This window comes from Typha latifolia, chromosome 10, assembly GCF_019914945.1.
Source record: "Typha latifolia isolate L0001 chromosome 10, TyphaL0001v2, whole genome shotgun sequence".
In the NCBI taxonomy this organism is placed as follows: domain Eukaryota; kingdom Viridiplantae; phylum Streptophyta; class Magnoliopsida; order Poales; family Typhaceae; genus Typha; species Typha latifolia.
Genome location: NC_133095.1, coordinates 11,188,068 through 11,206,292, shown reverse-complemented (window position 1 = coordinate 11,206,292; position 18,225 = coordinate 11,188,068). Strand labels below are relative to the sequence as shown.

General features: G+C 37.4%; 3 protein-coding genes across 3 annotated transcripts; 1 reads left to right on the top strand and 2 right to left on the bottom strand.

Moving 5' to 3' along the window:
* The first annotated feature begins 3,161 nt into the window (after window positions 1-3,161).
* On the top strand, window positions 3,162-3,653 carry LOC140796014 (uncharacterized). Its single transcript, XM_073148852.1, has one exon. It carries the CDS (start codon window positions 3,162-3,164, stop codon window positions 3,651-3,653), a length of 492 nt encoding a protein of 163 aa, XP_073004953.1.
* A 3,148-nt stretch (window positions 3,654-6,801) lies between these two features.
* LOC140795899 (G-type lectin S-receptor-like serine/threonine-protein kinase At2g19130) lies at window positions 6,802-9,462 on the bottom strand. Its single transcript, XM_073148706.1, has one exon. It carries the CDS (start codon window positions 9,428-9,430, stop codon window positions 6,995-6,997), a length of 2,436 nt encoding a protein of 811 aa, XP_073004807.1. The 5' UTR covers window positions 9,431-9,462; the 3' UTR covers window positions 6,802-6,994.
* Window positions 9,463-15,127: 5,665 nt separating this feature from the next.
* LOC140796081 (G-type lectin S-receptor-like serine/threonine-protein kinase At2g19130) lies at window positions 15,128-17,894 on the bottom strand. The gene has a single exon (XM_073148941.1). It carries the CDS (start codon window positions 17,836-17,838, stop codon window positions 15,295-15,297), a length of 2,544 nt encoding a protein of 847 aa, XP_073005042.1. The 5' UTR covers window positions 17,839-17,894; the 3' UTR covers window positions 15,128-15,294.
* Window positions 17,895-18,225: the final 331 nt, after the last annotated feature.

Below are 18,225 nucleotides of genomic sequence, written 5' to 3'. Positions count from 1 at the left end.
CTGCTTATTGAGGGGAGCGTGTCGATGGGGTCAGCTAGGTTGTGGTCGGGTTCATCGGTAGCTCCTCCCCATATTTGAATTCCTACATAGCTACTATCTACACTTGGTTGGGTTGAGTCATGAGACGTTTAGATTGGGTCTAGTCTATTTTCAGCTTTACTTAGAGGGCAAGTTATTTATTATGGGTAGCCACTATATAAGGTGTGGTGAGTACCCAAGTAAAGGCATAAAAGAATATTTGCCCCTCTATCTCTCTCTCTTTCCAAATTTCCTTTCATAGCCCCAAAGCATCTTGTGGTGTGGTTGGGCTGTAGGTAGCCTAGCCCAAGTTTGTGGGTATTGCCTAGCTCAAGTGGCTTTATTAGATAATTTGGGCTTCGGGTCCAAAACTTAGAGGGTAGTTTTTGGGTTGGTTGCAGCCCAACCCATTTCTTTGAGCTTTGGGCTAACCTAAATAGATTAATTAATTTTAATCTATTTTCAAATCCTTTGTTTAATATCTATGTCAACATAAATATATTTAATTTTTTTACAGGGTCGCTTGCTAGTCATATCATTATTGTAAATCAGTTTTAATAAATCAGACTATGGCCTGAGAGTGCAATTACAAGTAACTCATAATTGGGATTTAGTGTGGTCGATTACATTTTGGTTAAAAGATCTAAGTGTATTTGCATTAATTGCTTAAGTTAGAGAATTAATACATATTACTGTATGGACACTGTATTAAGTAGGTTGTCTTATTTAACGAAACAAAATAATTAAATGTTGCCTATGTGATTTACTTTAAATCAATAATAATTAGTGGAATGTCAGTTCAAGGTAAATTATTTTAATTACTTTTTATAACGTGTCAGGCCTTGGTATGACTATGCTAGCTCAACCCAATTAATAAATATAAGAATCCATAGATGGACCTACCTAACCCTATAGTGAAGGTTAGTAGAGTTATTTAATTAATTAGTAGGAGGTATTAATGCTTATGATTTTTTATTACTTTCCTTATTGAGGTGGACTTCGTACTCTATAAGGATGATCATGTGACACAATGGCAGCTAGTATTAGGAAAGCGGTTCAAGCAAGTAAAACTTTTATAATCTAGGAGTAGTATAGAGAATAAAATAACTTACGTTATGATATCATCTCACATCATGCATGTGTATACATTTTTCTTACTGTTATTATTGCACGTAGTGCATGCTAATCTTATTTTGTTATTCGGTAAGATTTTGGGTGTCAAGATTTTTACACATATTTATTAGGCATGATCATGTGCGTTAGTACCGTATTAAATGATACTGATGTGTGTTCATTATGCTTGTTGTGTTATATAATATCATGTTATTTGCACTCATGCACGACCATAAAGAGAGTAATTGCTGCGTTTGACAAACCCGACACCTCCCGGCTAGGGTTAGGGCGGGGGATATTATTATACTTATATATATTTAGGCACCTGAGGTCTTAGTCTTTTGATCACAAATAATCAAACAACCGTTTTGCTGGCCGATGGACGATTTACTATTGATCAATAAGAGCCACACCCTTTAGGGTACTTAAGATAGAGAGAATGATAGAATGATATAGGCCTAACGATATCGGATGACATATGGTGAGTAGTGTCTGTGCGTGACGACTCATGATTTTTGCACGGTGGTGTGATGATGTGGAGCTAAGGGCTCGGATGGTAGTGTCAATCTGTAATACTGCCCTATGTGATAACCTTATGACTAGGGTTCTTAGTCTATGGTGGTGGATAATTGGTCATGTTGTTCGCCGAGTGATGGGCTGGCAATTCTATCGCTAGGGTCTACTCTCCCTTAGGAATATGTATATGGTCAGGTGCGAGTATTGATGTGGCTTACGGGCATATCTCTATATGAGCCTACGTTTCAGACTTAGTAGCCTGAGATGATGCATATCATGTGGTATAATATTGACGTGACCTATGTGTGAAGCTTGGTGTGAGCTCGAGTTTAAAGACTTGATAGTCCGAATTGATGTATGGTAGGATATCGATTGCTAATACATGTGCACTTTAGATGAGCATGTTGAGTAGGAGATAGTAATGCATTAATTTGATCATGATGTGCATATTCATATTTACTTATTATTTCATTATTTATTGCACTACTTTTAAACTATAGCAGTGGATACTTGTTGGGTTTTATGTTTACTATTGTTTTGTGGAATTATTTTCAAATTAATAGATAACCACGAGCCCGTGGAGGATCTAGCAAAGACTAGTGTTTAATCTTTTATTTCTTATCTTATTCTATTCATATAAATTAAGATAAATAGTTTGTATCTCCTACATTGACATTGATTTATATTTTTATGGATATATATTTTGGGTTTGTTGTGGCCTTGGTGTTATGGGCTTCTTTTGTATGTAGTATATATGGAAATATGGGTTTTTCTCTTATATATTGTGTCGAAATATTGACCAGTAGGTCATATAGTAATCACGTGAGTTCTACCCATGTGAGAGGCACGTGTTTGGTGCGGGACTTACAAAATTTATGAAGGAAAATTAAGGACAAAAATTAGCGCTCAATGGGAAGGGAAGACAACAGCAATTAGAGTTCCTAGACTTGCCCTTGTGCACTTAAACTATACTATTGAGAAAGATATGGATGGTTGCAATACTAGTGAGGAGTAAAGATTATATTAGGATCATGATGCATGCGTTTCTCAATGTGATTGGTTGAGTATTTTTAAAATAGCAATGAATTTTATCTCTTGCATATCTCATTTGAAATGAAGTGTGCCTTCAAATTGTTGGAAAGAAATATTGAAATCATATTTAGTTCCAACTTGAGAGGTGTTTGTTGGAAAGAAATATTGAAATTAGATTTGGTTCCAACTTGAGGGGAAGTATTGGAAAGAAATATCAAAATCAGGAAAGAAATATCAAAATCAAATTGTATTACTATTATTATTGATTTGGTTAATCTGTTTGTTATTTACTTTCCTTGTATATAGCAACTCTATCCTAATCTGTTGGATAGACTAGCTTAATTGTAGGAGAGATTGTTGTAATCTCCTCCTATTTATGTACTTGATTCATCATAGTGAAATACACAATTCCCTCATTCTAATCTTTTTACATGGTATTAGAGCTAGAACTCTAGCATCCATCGAAACCATCATTACCCTCAATGGCTGAAGATAATCATTCTTCTTCTCAAGGTATTGTTCTACCAAATCCATCAAAGGTAGGGAAAGAAAAATCCCCTGCTGACCTCTCCAATCCTTACTTCATCCATCCTTCCGATCATTCCGGATTGGTTCTCGTTTCCAAGCCCCTCAATGGAGATAACTACTCCAGTTGGAAAAGATCCATGATTCGAGCCTTGAATACAAGAAATAAGCTCGGATTCATCAATGGGTCTATGTTAGCTCCTTCAAAAGCAAATAATCCTGAAGGTCATGCCACTTGGTCAAGATGTAATGATATTATCTATTCTTCGATAGTCAACACCTGTGATCCAAAAATTGCTGACAGTGTGAATTTTTATTCCACTGCTAGAGAAGTTTGGGAGGACCTCGATACCCGATTCTCTCAGGGCAATCTAGCCCGCATATTTGAGATCCAACGGGACACCACCCTCCACCGCAACTCCACCACTACCACAGATACAACCGCCTGAAATTTGTTCACCCATGAACCTTCTCCCCTCTACTTCCTCCCCGCCACCACCACCATGCCATACTACCACCATTCCCTCTACCGGAACACCCGATCCACCACCACCAACCAATATTCCTCTCCGCCGCTCCACTCGACAATCTAATCCACCTGTGAGGTTCAACGATTACCTCTGCTCCGCCGTCACGCATCCTCCCTCTGATCTAGTCACCTCCTCCTCTCTAGATTCGCACAAAGGGACAAGGTACCCATTGACCAATTACCTTTCTTATCATCGTTATACATCTGCACACAAATCGTTTATTGCTTCTATTAGTCAAGAGCGAGAGCCGACCTCTTACAATGAAGCTATCACCAACCCTCAACGGCGTGATGCAATAAAGCTTGAGTTAGATGCCCTTGCTGCCAACGACACATGGAGTCTAACCTCTCTTCCGGCTGACAAGAAACTCATAGGATGTCGGTGGGTTTACAAGATCAAACGTCGCTCTGATGGCACAATAGAGCGACATAAGGCGCGCCTGGTTGCTCAAGGATTCACCCAAATGGAGGGCATCAACTACCACGAGACTTTCTCTCCCACAGCAAAAAATTATTTATGTTCGTTGTCTTCTTGCCTTAGCTGCTGCCAGAGGCTGGCCACTTCATCAGCTTGATGTCCATAATGCATTCCTCCACGGTGACCTGACTGAAGAAATTTACATGTCTCCACCACTAGGGCTTCGGAGATAGGGGGAGGAACATCTTATCTGTCGCCTACACAAATCGCTCTATAGATTAAAGCAAGCCTCCCGCCATTGGTTTTTAAAGTTTTCTTACGTCATCACTTTCGGCTTTGGACAATCACGAGCCAACTACTCCCTCTTCACCAAAAAGAAAGGCAAGTCCTTTACCATTCTCCTAATTTATGTCGACGACATTTTGATCACTGGAAATGATCCAAACAGTATTGTTGCCATCAAGAAGCATTTGTATAAAAATTTCAATCTTAAAGACCTTGGTGAGTTGAAATATTTTCTAAGAATAGAAATCTCTGCATCTGGGAATGGGATTTTTATGTCATAGAGAAAATATGCATTAGAAATAACCAAAGATGCAGGTCTATTAAATGTTGCTTTAGTGGACACTCCTATGGAAAGAGGCTTAAAACTGTCAGATAAAGATGAATTGCTTAAAGATCTAGGCAGATACAGAAGATTGGTGGGCCGCCTGATATATTTGACAGTTTCAAGACCTGATATCACTTATTTTGTTCATGTCTTGAGTAGATTCATGCATCAACCCAGAAGACATCATATGGAAGCAGCCTTACGCGTTGTTCGATATCTAAAGGGTGCCCCAGGTCAAGGTCTATTCTTTTCTTCAAAAAATGATTTGAAATTACAGGCCTACTGTGATTCAGATTGGGGAGGTTGTCCTCTCACTAGACGGTCCACTACAGGGTATTATGTGTTCCTTGGGTCCTCACTAATTTTATGAAAATCAAAACGACAGAAAACTGTATCATTATCTTCAGCCGAAGCGGAATACCGCGCAATGATAGGAGCTTGCTGTGAGTTAACATGGCTTCGGTGCCTATTAGGAGACTTAGGCCTTATTCACCATGGACATGCTTCCTTATATTGTGACAATAAGGCTGCTCTGCATATAGCGGCAAACCCAGTCTTTCATGAACGCACAAGGCACATAGAAATGGACTGTCACTATATTCGAGACAAGATTTAAGATGGTTCAATAATGACCAAGCATATTGGCTCAGCAAATCAATTGTCATATTTGTTAACTAAACCTTTAGGAAAGGAAATATTTATACCTATGGTACGCAAGTTCGGTGTGCAAGATATCCACTCTCTAACTTGAGGGGAGTGTTGGAAAGAAATATTGAAATCATATTTAGTTTCAACTTGAGAGGGGTGTTTGTTGGAAAGAAATATTGAAATCAGGAAAGAAATGTCAAAATCAAATTTTATTACTATTATTGATTTGGTTAATCTATTTGTTATTTACTTTCCTTGTATATAGCAACTCTATCCTAATCTGTTGGATAGACCAGCTTAATTGTAGGAGAGATTGTTGTAATCTCCTCCTATTATGTACTTGATTCATCATAGTGAAATACACAATTCCCTCATTCTAATTTTTTTACACAAATAATCTGCGCATTAAAGTTGTCATATTAAAATGGGAGTATGACATTTTCTATGTAATGTTTAGAGAAAAACAGTTTGAAAATAGGTATAATATAATTATTCAATTCTTTCACAGGTGTGGTTATGAGAAACTTTAAAAAATAAGATAAAACAAATTGATCAAAAAATAGTGAAATAGGTATTTATAATGCAAACCATAAAATGGGGAAACAGTGCAGCGTCAAATATATCTCCAGTTTTTAAAACAACTCTCATATTTCAAATCTAAAACAGGAATAATTTGATGACTATTTTTTAATTTAGAATAGTGTTTTCTAATCTAGAATAGAGAAAAAGATAATCTTAAATAAGCATGAACGAAGTACTTGGGCTCGTTTTGCTTTCTTATTAACACTCTATTTAGATAGATAGAATATGAGAGAAACGAAGTGAACGAGAAAAGATGGAAAATAACTATATTTCATTTTGTTTGGATGTAACTAATAGAAGAGAAGAGAAATATTAATATACTCTATTTAGTTCAAGGAAAGAAAAGAAGAGACAAGAATATGTTTACCATTACACCCTTTATCTAATCAATAAATTAGAATAAGTTATAATTTCCAATAATATAAACAAGTTATAATATCTATAACTGATAATATTCAGCACAAGTAATAATATAAACAATTAAAATGGCGAAGAATAAAAGCTAGTATTATATTTGTCAATATGAACGATGAATAAAATCAGAGGTATTCACCAGTATCAAGCAGGGCAATTAAATGAAACCATAAGAAACTGAAGTCAACTTAACTACAAAACAAATGCTGTTATTACTCTTTTACAAAGAGAAGTTACCAGATGACAAACATCATGCAGCATAAGGAAATACAGCACCGACTACTGAGATCAAGATAATTCTACACATGTGAATGTACTCAAAATGATACAACCATTATTTGCAAATTAGTACTGATGAGGATCTTCATCATATTGCATTAGAGAAAGTACAACAAGTATTACACTACTCTCCAAGTGATATATATTCTTCTGGTGACCACTAGCTAACAATATGGAAGAAGCTTACATGATGGGCAGCTTGAAGTTTATAATTTAATATCAATACACTTATTCAGATAGTATATAGATATATATTGGACCTCGTCCTCGAATACGAAAACAGATTGTCTACGCTCTACAGGCTTTTAACTTAAGAGCTAGTGGAAGCGTCGCTCCGCATAGGAGAACTTTGATTCGATGACATATCTGAAAAGAAATTTATGTAATCTGGACTCTCTCCAAGATCTCGAAGAGATCGTGGAATCGGTGGCGTGTTAACTTCAAGAAATCCCTCTAGGATTTGGACAATTTGACCCATTGTTGGCCTAGAACTCTCATCATCTTGAATGCTCCAACATGCCACTTTACAAGCTCTTTCAAGTTCTTCAAAGTTGGCATCACCATCTAACCTGGGATCTAGCAAGCCCTCTAGATTCCCTTCAATAAGTTTGGTTGCAGCAAGTGTAGGAAAGAAAGATGCTCTCCCTCCCTCCCCTTGCTCTGTGTTTCTCCTGCCTGATATAATCTCGAAAAGCATCATGCCATAGCTATAAACATCAGCTTTCGCAGTGATAGCCACACCGGTTATCCACTCCGGCGCGAGATAGCCTATTGTTCCTCTCAGTGTAGTTAAAACTCGGCTGAAATCTCGGCCTACAAGCTTCGCTAATCCGAAATCCGCCACTTTTGGAACAAAGGACGCATCCAAGAGAATGTTCTCCGGCTTAATGTCGCAGTGTATGATGCAGTCCCTGCACTTCTCATGCAGATAGACTAGTCCTCTTCCGATTCCAAGAGCAATTTGGTACCTTGCGTTCCAGTCCAAGACCGTCGGAGTGTTCTGAAATAGCTGCTTGTCTAGTGAACCATTTGGCATGTCATACACCAGTAGCCTTCTTGTTCCTCCAGAGCAAAACCCAAGAAGTCGAACCAAGTTAAGATGCTGAATTGTTCCGATCGTGCTCACTTCAGCTCGGAACTGCTTCTCTCCCTGATGAAGCCCATCAAGCTTCTTCACAGCTATAACAGTTGAATCAGGTAATAATCCCTTGAAAACAGAACCAAAGCCACCTCCCCCCAATTTCTCCGCAAAGTTCTTTGTCACAAGCTGCAGATCGCTGTATCGAAATGCCACGAGAGCACCTCCGGCTGTCTTTGGTATTCTTTGAAGCCTTTGTCTCCGATGTCGCCAAACTAGGATGAAAATAACTGCGAGGCAAGTAAGAATTGCTGCAGTTCCACCAACAGCCGAACCAATTACAAGTCCACCGTTGCTCTTGGAACTAGGAAACTCTGAAGCAGCGAGGCGAAGGTTAAGAGTTCCTCCCCCAGTGCCATTATATTGGTCTTGTAAATTAAGTAAGTCACCATACCATAGAGAGCATCCACTGGCATAGGAGTAGGCAGTACAAGAGCAGTTGCTTAGGCAAGCCAATTCACAGTCTTCAGCAGTCCTAGCATCTGAACTCTGAGAATTATCAGGCAATCTCACACTATCCATAGTATAAAACTTATCCTTCCCCGTCTTCATCCCAGAATGTTTAATGTTGCATCGCAATGGAGAATTCCTTACACATCCCCCACTATGATCACTCAAAGCCCAACCACTTGCATCCCTTTCGCTGAATCCCTTGAAGCAGTTGCAGTTGGGTAATGCATTCTCATTGCAGCTTCCAAAAGGCCCACATAGAGCATAAACTTCACACTGAGCTTTTGGTTCGGACCAGTACAGTGTCCATTGTTTTGAAGTCTCAATCCAAGTCAAAAACTTGATTTGGCCAGAGATATCCATGATGAGTTTGGAGGTGATCGAGTCATCCTTAGCAGAAAACATGAAGTAGCTCTCCTCTGAATTGTTCAGAAACTGGAAGTCGTAGTTATAATGCGCTGTCATCTCTGGGACCGAGCTAAAGATTTGGCCATTCCAAATCCCAGTAGTCCAATAGACCCTAGTTTTGTTCCATTGTATGAAGTATTGGCTTGTCCCATTTGGGTCCAGCTCAAGAGAGAAGATCCCAGGAGCTGGGTCTTCTGAATTCTTCCAAGAACGAAGCCTCTGGTCAACTCCACTCACCTTGTTGAGCCCAAGCTTGGTTCCAGGGAGCCACGTGTTTGTTGGGTGGTCTATACTTTGCCAGAAAACCTTAGAACTATTAGACCCATCTCTCAAAACAAGATTTCCACTGTCAAGGATCACAGCAACACAGGAATTGGATGTTATATATGCATTTGTAGACCAAATTATGGACTTGGACTGACTGAGGAGGACAAGGTTGCCATCATCGGAGATCCTGAGCTCAGAGGAGGAAGGGTCTGCAATTGGGTTCTCTCGATTGGCAACCCAAACTGATGTTTTCTCTGAGATAGTATTATACCAGATTCCTATGTACCAATTTTGGGAAGAGTTACCTATTTGGAAGAAGCTGAGAGCAAATTTACCACCTCGGGAGGTGAGCTTCTGGGTCCCGGACAGAGATTGTTTGGAAGAGATGGTGTCACTTGCAAGGAGGAGAGGAGGTTGGAAGAGAAGAATAAGAATGGAGAAGAAGAAGAAGAAAGTGAGCCATGGATTGCTTGAAGCTACCATCTTCGGGGAAACAAACTGGGAGGAGAGAAGGAAGAAGATGGCCATTATATTAAATTGTCAGGATGCAGGAATATAATATATAGCTATCTGGAGAAGTTTTTCATTTTACTCCCTATATTTTCATGAATTTACAGTTACTCTGTGATGTATTGGACTATATATATTTTTTATATATCAGAAAAAAGAATATTCCATTTAGATTTTCTAAAGTACCCTTTAGAGATATAGGAAAAGATATTTAAAAAAAAAAAAAAAAATCGAAAAGTTATTCAAAACCCGAGTTTCCTAATGTAAATGCAAAAGATAAGATGTGAATCATAAATTCATAAAGACACAGGGGGTGAAAGGTGAAACATAATATTTCTATTCTTAATCAACTCTGGAAGCCACAAATTCCTTCTTCCTTTGTTGAAGAGAATCCTATCTAGAGGTAAGTCTCGAATGAAACCCAACAAGTGCTCCACCAATAATAAGACTTCCAAATGCTGGACCCACGCATGCTTTTCTGATTGTCTTCGGATTGTCAAATTCCTGGGTTGCATGAAGTCATTCCTTCTGCTGTGTTTCTCCGTTCCCGACTGTTAGATCGAATAAATGAACGGTCTGATGTAACGCTTCTTAGAACGTCAATTTCCTGGTCCTTTTTGGCGAAGATAAAGAGAACTTTTTTCCTCATTAAATCAAACATTTGACAGGAAAAATTAAAGACCAACATGAGAATGTTTACCATGATTTGAGCGTGTTACAGGCACTTTCTATTCGCATGATTACAGGAACGGTCAAAAAAAATTAAATCAAATGACATTGATTTGATATACAAAGTATATTTGTAAGAATGTAATGCATATTTGTAAATATATAATAAGATAGGTAGATAATAGGAGAGAAGAGATATATGGTATTGAATAAAAAAAAAATGAGCTAGCGAGAATTTTTAGTTTGTAGAATGAGATATGTGAGTGGTGAGAGCGAGAGAGCAGTGAGAAATTTTAAAATAATTTTAGTCAAATTAAGAATAAAATTATAATTGGTTTTATATGTAAAATATATTAACTATTAAAACAAGGAATATTAAAGGTCTTACGTTTATTTATGTATTATTACGCCGGTATCTAGAAGACCTTAGCGAATAAGGTGGGGCCTACCAAATTATGTTGATAGTTAACCGGTTACACTAGTCTATATGAAATTACATAGGTAATTACATAGGTACCTATAGAATTATTTAGATATATATATCCATGTAATTACGTAAGTTGCTAGCAATTTACGTTCGTATCTAATGAGTTACGCAACAAATTACGTGGGTGCATAAAAATATAAAATATTAACGTAAAACCTAAGGATTGACTTAATTGCAACCCTATGTGAATTTAAAAGGGTTTATCATGTGACTATAACTAGAGAACGTATGGAAGACAAGAATAAGACAAATCAAAATTTATGTTGATAATGAAATGAACGAAGAAGATTGCTAAGAATTTTAGGAATAAAGGTTAATGATTTACTATAAATGAGATGAACAAAGAAGATTGTTGAGGGCAATATATATATATATATATATATATATATATATATATATATATATATATATATATATATATATATATATATATGTTTAGGGTTTATTAGAAATGAGATGAATGATTAGTGATGACGAAAACTAATGTTGAACAAGTATTTGATACTTACAAGAACACAAAATTTGTAACATCAAAAAAAAAAAAAAATGGTGCACACGTGCCCGACATGTGCGCCGAGCTTAAAGGCACTAATATGCGCCCCTTTTCTCTCTTCCCCTGTCTCTTTCTTTTTCTCTCTCTCCTTCCTTTTCGTTTTTTTTCTTTATCTTTCCTTCTCCTCGCGTGCAGCTGGTGTTCCCTCTTTCTTCTTTCCATCATGCCAGAGCGCCACAGAATTGCTGACCCCGTGGATCGATGCATCAAAGCTCCCTCATTTTCTAAATAAGTCTGATTTACAATCAGTTAATTAATTTGAGTTTTTTCCACTAATGTTTCCTCCTCTCGCTCTCGCTGTGATTCGGCCAGCCGGTGGCTTCGTGCCTTGTCGCATCAATTCGGTGAGCTTCCCCTCTTCGCGAGGATGCCCTCGGTGGCTTCCTTCGGCGCCCTCGTGGATAGAGCCACCGGGCAGCCAAAGCAAGGTAGATTCTCGCTGCTGACCACCTCTGGCAGCTAGGCTTCCCCTCGGCTAGCTTCTACTTGTCAAGGGGAGAGTGTCGATGCGGTCAGCTAGGTTGTGGTCGATCATCGGCTGCTCCTCCCCCATTTGAATTTCTACATAGCTATTTTCTACACTTGGTTGAGTCATGAGACGTTTAGGTTGGGTCTAGTCTATTTTTAGCTTTACTTGGAGGGCAAGTTATGGTGGCAGCCTGGCCCAAGTTTGTGGGTGTTGCCTGGCCCAAGTGGATTTATTAGATAATTTGGGCTTCGGGTCCAAAACTTAGTGGGTGGTTTTTGGGCTGACCTAAATAGATCAATTGATTTTAATCTATTTTCAAATCCTTTATTTAATTATCTATGTCAACATAAATATATTTAATTATCTTAGAGGGTTGCTTGTTAGTCATATCATTATTGTAAATTAGTTTTAATAAATCCGACTATGGCCTAAGAGTGGCATTACAAGTAACTCATAATTGGGATTTATTGTGGTCCATTACATTTTGGTTAAAAGATCTAGGTGTATTTGTATTAATTGCTTGTGTTGGAGAATTAATATAGATTATTGTAGGGACATTGTATTAAGTAGATTGTCTTATTTAACGAAGCAAAATAATTAAATGTTGCCTATGTGATTTACTTTAAATCAATAATAATTAGTGAAATGTTAATTCAAGGTAAATTATTTTAATTACTTTTTAAAACGTGTTAGGCCTTGGTACGACTATGCTATCTCAACCCAATTAATAAATATAAGAATTCGTAGATGGACCTACCTAAGCCTATAGTGAACGTTAGTAGAGTAATTTAATTAATCGGTGGGAGGTATTAGTGCTTATGCTTTTTTATTACTTTCTTTATTGAGGCGGACTTCGTACCCTATGAGGATGATCATGTAAAGCAGTGACAACTAGTATTAGGAAAGCGATTCAAGCAAGTAAAACTTTTATAATCTAGGAGTAGTGTAGAGAATGAAATAACTTACGTTATGATATCATCACATTTACATCATGCATGTGTATACATTTTTCTTATTGTTATTGTTGCACATAGTGTATGCTAATCTTATTTTGCTATTCGGTAAGATTTCGCGTGTCATGATTTCTACGCATATTTGTTGGGCATGATCATGTGCGTTAGCACCACTAATCTTATTTAATCTTCTATTTTTTATTTTATTCTATTTATGTAAATTAAGCTAAATAATTTGTAGCTCCTACATGGGCTTGATTTATATTTTTATGGATATTTATTTTGGGTATATTGTGGCATTGGTGTTATGGGCTTCTTAAATCTGTAGTATTTATAGAAATATGAGTTTTTATCTTATATATTGTGTCGAAATATTGATCAGTAAGTCATGTAGTAATCACGTGAGTTCTACTCATGTGAGGGGCACGTATTTGGTGCGAGTCTTACAAAATTTATGAAGGAAAATTAAGGATAAAGATTAGCGCTCAATGGGAAGGGAAGACAACAACAACTAGGGTTCCTAGTCTTGCTCTTGTGCACTTAAACTATACTATTGAGAAAGATATGGACTGTTGCAATGCTAGCAGAGTAATAAAGATTATATTAGGATCATGATGCATGTGTTTCTCAATGTGATTGGTTAAGTATTTTTAAAATAGCAATGAATGTTATCAATTGCGTATCTCTTTTGAAATGAAGTATGCCTTCAAATAATTCGCTCATTAAAGTTGTCGCATTAAAATGGGAGTATGACACTGAGAGAATATGTATTTTTAGAACTTTGGTTTTTTTTCTATGTAATGTTGAGGGTTTCTTCCATGCAATAGAATTAATTCTTTATCAATCAATTTAATGAAGATCTAACGGTTAAGATTTTTAAGGGTATAATAGGAATGAAAGATATTACCGGTTTAGCAGGTAATTTTTTTTAGATATATAATCTTGCACATTATTTTTTAACAATTATATTATCTTAATATTTTATTAAGTAAAAGACATATATATCATTAACTGAGAGTAATATATATATATATATATATCAAAATAATGGTATTGATGTCTTTTAAAATTAACTTGATGAAAATTTAATTACATTTTATCTTTTTAATTATTTTTTATTATTTACATATATCTCCCATTAGTTTAAGATTGATTTAAATTAAATTTTAATAGATAGAGATAGAGAATTATATTTAAATTGAAGTTTATCTCCAAATAATCAAATTTAAATTATTTAATATTAAATGATATCTCCTATAATTAAGGCATAATTATATTTAAGAGAGAAATCTTAACGGAAGAAAAAAAAAAAAACGTGTAGAGCGCTTCTTCCGTAAAATTAATTGTTTATCAATCACTTTGATGACCATTAGATCTTCAAGGGTATAACAAGAAAATTGGGAAGTTAGGCACACGTAATTAATCTTCTTAACTAATATACTCTTTTTCTTACGTAATGTGGTTTTAGAACCGGTACCGAAAAAAAATCGGTACCGGGTATGAAAACTGGCTATTATAGCCGTTGGATTAAGATTATAATTTTTAAAGGTGCATTGAAGTATTTGCCTGTAATGTTTAGAGAAAAACACCTTAAAAATAGGTATAATATAATTATTCAATTCTTTCTCATGTGTAATTGTGAGAAATTTTTAAAAAGTATGACAAAACAAATCGATCAAAAAATAGTGAAATAGGTATTTATAATGCAAACATAAAATGGAGAAACAGTGCAACCTCAAATATATCTCCTGTTTTTAGAACAACTCTCATATTTCAAATCTAAAACAGGAATAATATGATGACTATTTTTTTTAATTTAGAATAGTGTTTTCTAATCTAGAATAGAGAAAAAGATAATCTTAAATAAGCATGAACTAAGTACTTGGGCTCGTTTTGCTTTCTTATTAACACTCTATTTAGATAGAGAGAATATGAGAGAAATGGAACGAGAAAAGATGGAAAATAACTCTATTTCATTTTGTTTGGATGTAACTAATAGACGAGAAGAGAAATATAAATATACTCTATTTAGTTCAAGGAAAGAAAAGAAGAGACAAGAATATGTTTACCATTACACCCTTTATCTAATCTATAAACTAGCATAAGTAATAATTTCCAATAATATAAACAAGTTATAATATCTATAACTGATAATATTCAGCACAAGTAATAATATAAACAATTAAAACGGCGAAGAATAAAAGCTAGTATTATATTTGTCAATATGAACGATGAATAAAATCAGAGGTATTCACCACTATCAAGCAGGGCAATTAAATGAAACTATAAGAAACTGAAGTCAACTTAACTACTAAACAAAATGCTGTTATTACTCTTTTACAAAGAGAAGTTAACAGATGACAAACATCATGCAGCAAAAGGAACTACAGCACCGACTACTGAGATCAAGATAATTCTACACATGTGAATGTACTCAAAATGATACAACCATTATTTGCAAATTAGTACTGATGAGGATCTTCATCATATTGCATTAGAGAAAGTACAACAAGTGTTACACTACTCTCCAAGTGATATATATTCTTCTGGTGACCACTAGCTAACAATATGGAAGAAGCTTACATGATGGGCAGCTTGAAGTTTATAATTTAATATCAATACACTTATTCAGATAGTATATAGATATATATTGGACCTCGTCCTCGAATACGAAAACAGATTGTCTACGCTCTACAGGCTTTTAGCTTAAGAGCTAGTGGAAGCGTCGCTCCGCATAGGAGAACTTTGATTCGATGACATATCTGAAAAGAAATTTATGTAATCTGGACTCTCTCCAAGATCTCGAAGAGATCGTGGAATCGGTGGCGTGTTAACTTCAAGAAATCCCTCTAAGATTTGGACAATTTGACCCATTGTTGGCCTAGAACTCTCATCATCTTGAATGCTCCAACATGCCACTTTACAAGCTCTTTCAAGTTCTTCAAAGTTGGCATCACCATCTAACCTGGGATCTAGCAAGCCCTCTAGATTCCCTTCAATAAGTTTGGTTGCAGCAAGTGTAGGAAAGAAAGATGCTCTCCCTCCCTCCCCTTGCTCTGTGTTTCTCCTGCCTGATATAATCTCGAAAAGCATCATGCCATAGCTATAAACATCAGCTTTCGCAGTGATAGCCACACCGGTTATCCACTCCGGCGCGAGATAGCCTATTGTTCCTCTCAGTGTAGTTAAAACTCGGCTGAAATCTCGGCCTACAAGCTTCGCCAATCCGAAATCAGCCACTTTTGGAATAAAAGATGCATCCAAGAGAATGTTCTCCGGCTTAATGTCGCAGTGTATGATGCAGTCCCTGCACTTCTCATGCAGATAGACTAGTCCTCTTCCGATTCCAAGAGCAATTTGGTACCTTGTGTTCCAGTCCAAGACCGTCGGAGTGTTCTGAAATAGCTGCTTGTCTAGTGAACCATTTGGCATGTACTCATACACCAGTAGCCTTCTTGTTCCTCCAGAGCAAAAACCAAGAAGTCGAACCAAGTTAAGATGCTGAATTATTCCAATCGTGCTCACTTCGGCTCGGAACTGCTTCTCTCCCTGATGAAGCCCATCAAGCTTCTTCACAGCTATTACAGTTGAATCAGGTAATAATCCCTTGAAAACAGAACCAAAGCCACCTCCCCCCAATTTCTCCGCAAAGTTCTTTGTCACAAGCTGCAGATCGCTGTACCGAAATGCAACCAGAGCACCTCCGGTTGTCTTTGTTATTCTTTGAAGCCTTTGTCTCCGATGTCGCCAAACTAGGATGAAAATAACTGCGAGGCAAGTAAGAATTGCTGAAGTTCCACCAACAGCCGAACCAATTACAAGTCCACCGTTGCTCTTGGAACTAGGAAACTCTGAAGCAGCGAGGCGAAGGTTAAGAGTTCCTCCCCCAGTGCCATTATATTGGTCTTGTAAATTAAGTAAGTCACCATACCATAGAGAGCATCCACTGGCATAGGAGTAGGCAGTACAAGAGCAGTTGCTTAGGCAAGCCAATTCACAGTCTTCAGCAGTCCTAGCATCTGAACTCTGAGAATTATCAGGCAATCTCACACTATCCATAGTATAAAACTTATCCTTCCCCGTCTTCATCCCAGAATGTTTAATGCTGCATCGCAATGGAGAATTCCTTACACATCCCCCACTGTGATCACTCAAAGCCCAACCACTTGCATCCCTTTCGCTGAATCCCTTTAAGCAGTTGCAGTTGGGTAATGCAATCTCATTACAGCTTCCAAAAGGCCCACATAAAGCATAAACATCACACTGAGCTTTAGGCTGGGACCAGAACTGTATCCATTCCTGTGAAGTCTCAATCCAAGTTAACTGCTTGATTTGGCCAGAGATATCCATGACAAATCTGGAGGTGATTGAGTCATCTTTAACAGAGTACGTGAAGTAGCTCTCTTCTGAATTGTTCACAAACTGGAAGTCGTAGTTATAACCCGCTGTCATCTCTGGGACCGAGCTAAAGATTTGGCCATTCCAAGTCCCACTAGTCCAATAGTCCCTAGTTTTGTTCCATTGTATGAAGTATTGGCTAGTCCCATTTGGGTCCAGCTCAAGGGAGAAGATCCCGGGAGCTGGGTCTTCTGAATTCTTCCAAGAAATAAGCCTCTGATCAACTCCACTCGCCTTGTTGAGCCCAAGCTTGGATCCAGGGAGCCAAGTATTTGTTGGGTGGTCTATACTTTGCCAGAAAACCTTAGAACTGTCATACCCATCTCTCAAAACAAGATTTCCACTGTGAAGGATCACAGCAACAGAGGAATTGGATGTTATATTTGCATTTGTAGACCAAACTATGGACTTGGACTGGTTGAGGAGGACAAGGTTGCCATCATCAGAGATTCTGAGCTCAGAAAAGGAAGGGTCTGCAATTGGGTTCTCTCGATTGGCAATCCAAACTGATGTTTTCTGTGAGATAGTATTGTACCATATTCCTATGTACCAATTTTGGGAAGAGTTACCTATTTGGAAGAAGCCGAGAGCAAATTTGCCACCTTGGGAGATGAGCTTCTGGGTCGTCCCCGAGAGAGATTGATTGGCAGAGATGGTGTCTGTTGCAAGGAGGAGAGGAGGCTGGAAGAGAAGAATAAGAACGGAGAAGAAGAATAATAAAGTACGCCACGGATTGCTTGAAGCTACCATCTTTGGGAAACAACAAAATGGGACGAGAGAAAGAAGGCAGCTCCTATGAAGGGAAGGGCTCCAATAACAATACTTTTCTACATGCAGGACCCGCGCTTGCATTGCTTTGGGTCATTTAAATGTGGTTATTTTCTTGCATGAAGTCTTCCTCCGCCTAGCGCGGACTGTGGAATTTGTTGATGGCCACAAAGAAGAGTCGGAAATTCTCATATACATGGGGGACTTGGATAGGACGGACGAGTGACGACCCCTATAGATAGCCGGGTCTCCGATCAGGGCCGTCGGATCGAATGAATCAATGGTGTGATATAATGCTTTGTAGGATGTCAATTTCTTTGTTCGTTCTAGCAACGGTAAAGCTATATTTTTTTCCCTAGTTAAATCAAACATATGGCTGAAAAAAAAATTGAATTCCAACGTGCCTAGAAAGTCATACATTTCGAGACTATTGATTATGATTTGAGCGTGTTATGGACGCGGACGATGACT

What these genes read in the sequence shown, in the direction of transcription:
- LOC140796014 (XM_073148852.1), top strand. Translation starts at nt 3,162, where the DNA reads ATGGCTGAAGATAATCATTCTTCTTCTCAAGGTATTGTTCTACCAAAT.
- LOC140796081 (XM_073148941.1), bottom strand. Translation starts at nt 17,838, where the DNA reads ATGCAAGCGCGGGTCCTGCATGTAGAAAAGTATTGTTATTGGAGCCCT.
- LOC140795899 (XM_073148706.1), bottom strand. Translation starts at nt 9,430, where the DNA reads ATGGTAGCTTCAAGCAATCCATGGCTCACTTTCTTCTTCTTCTTCTCC.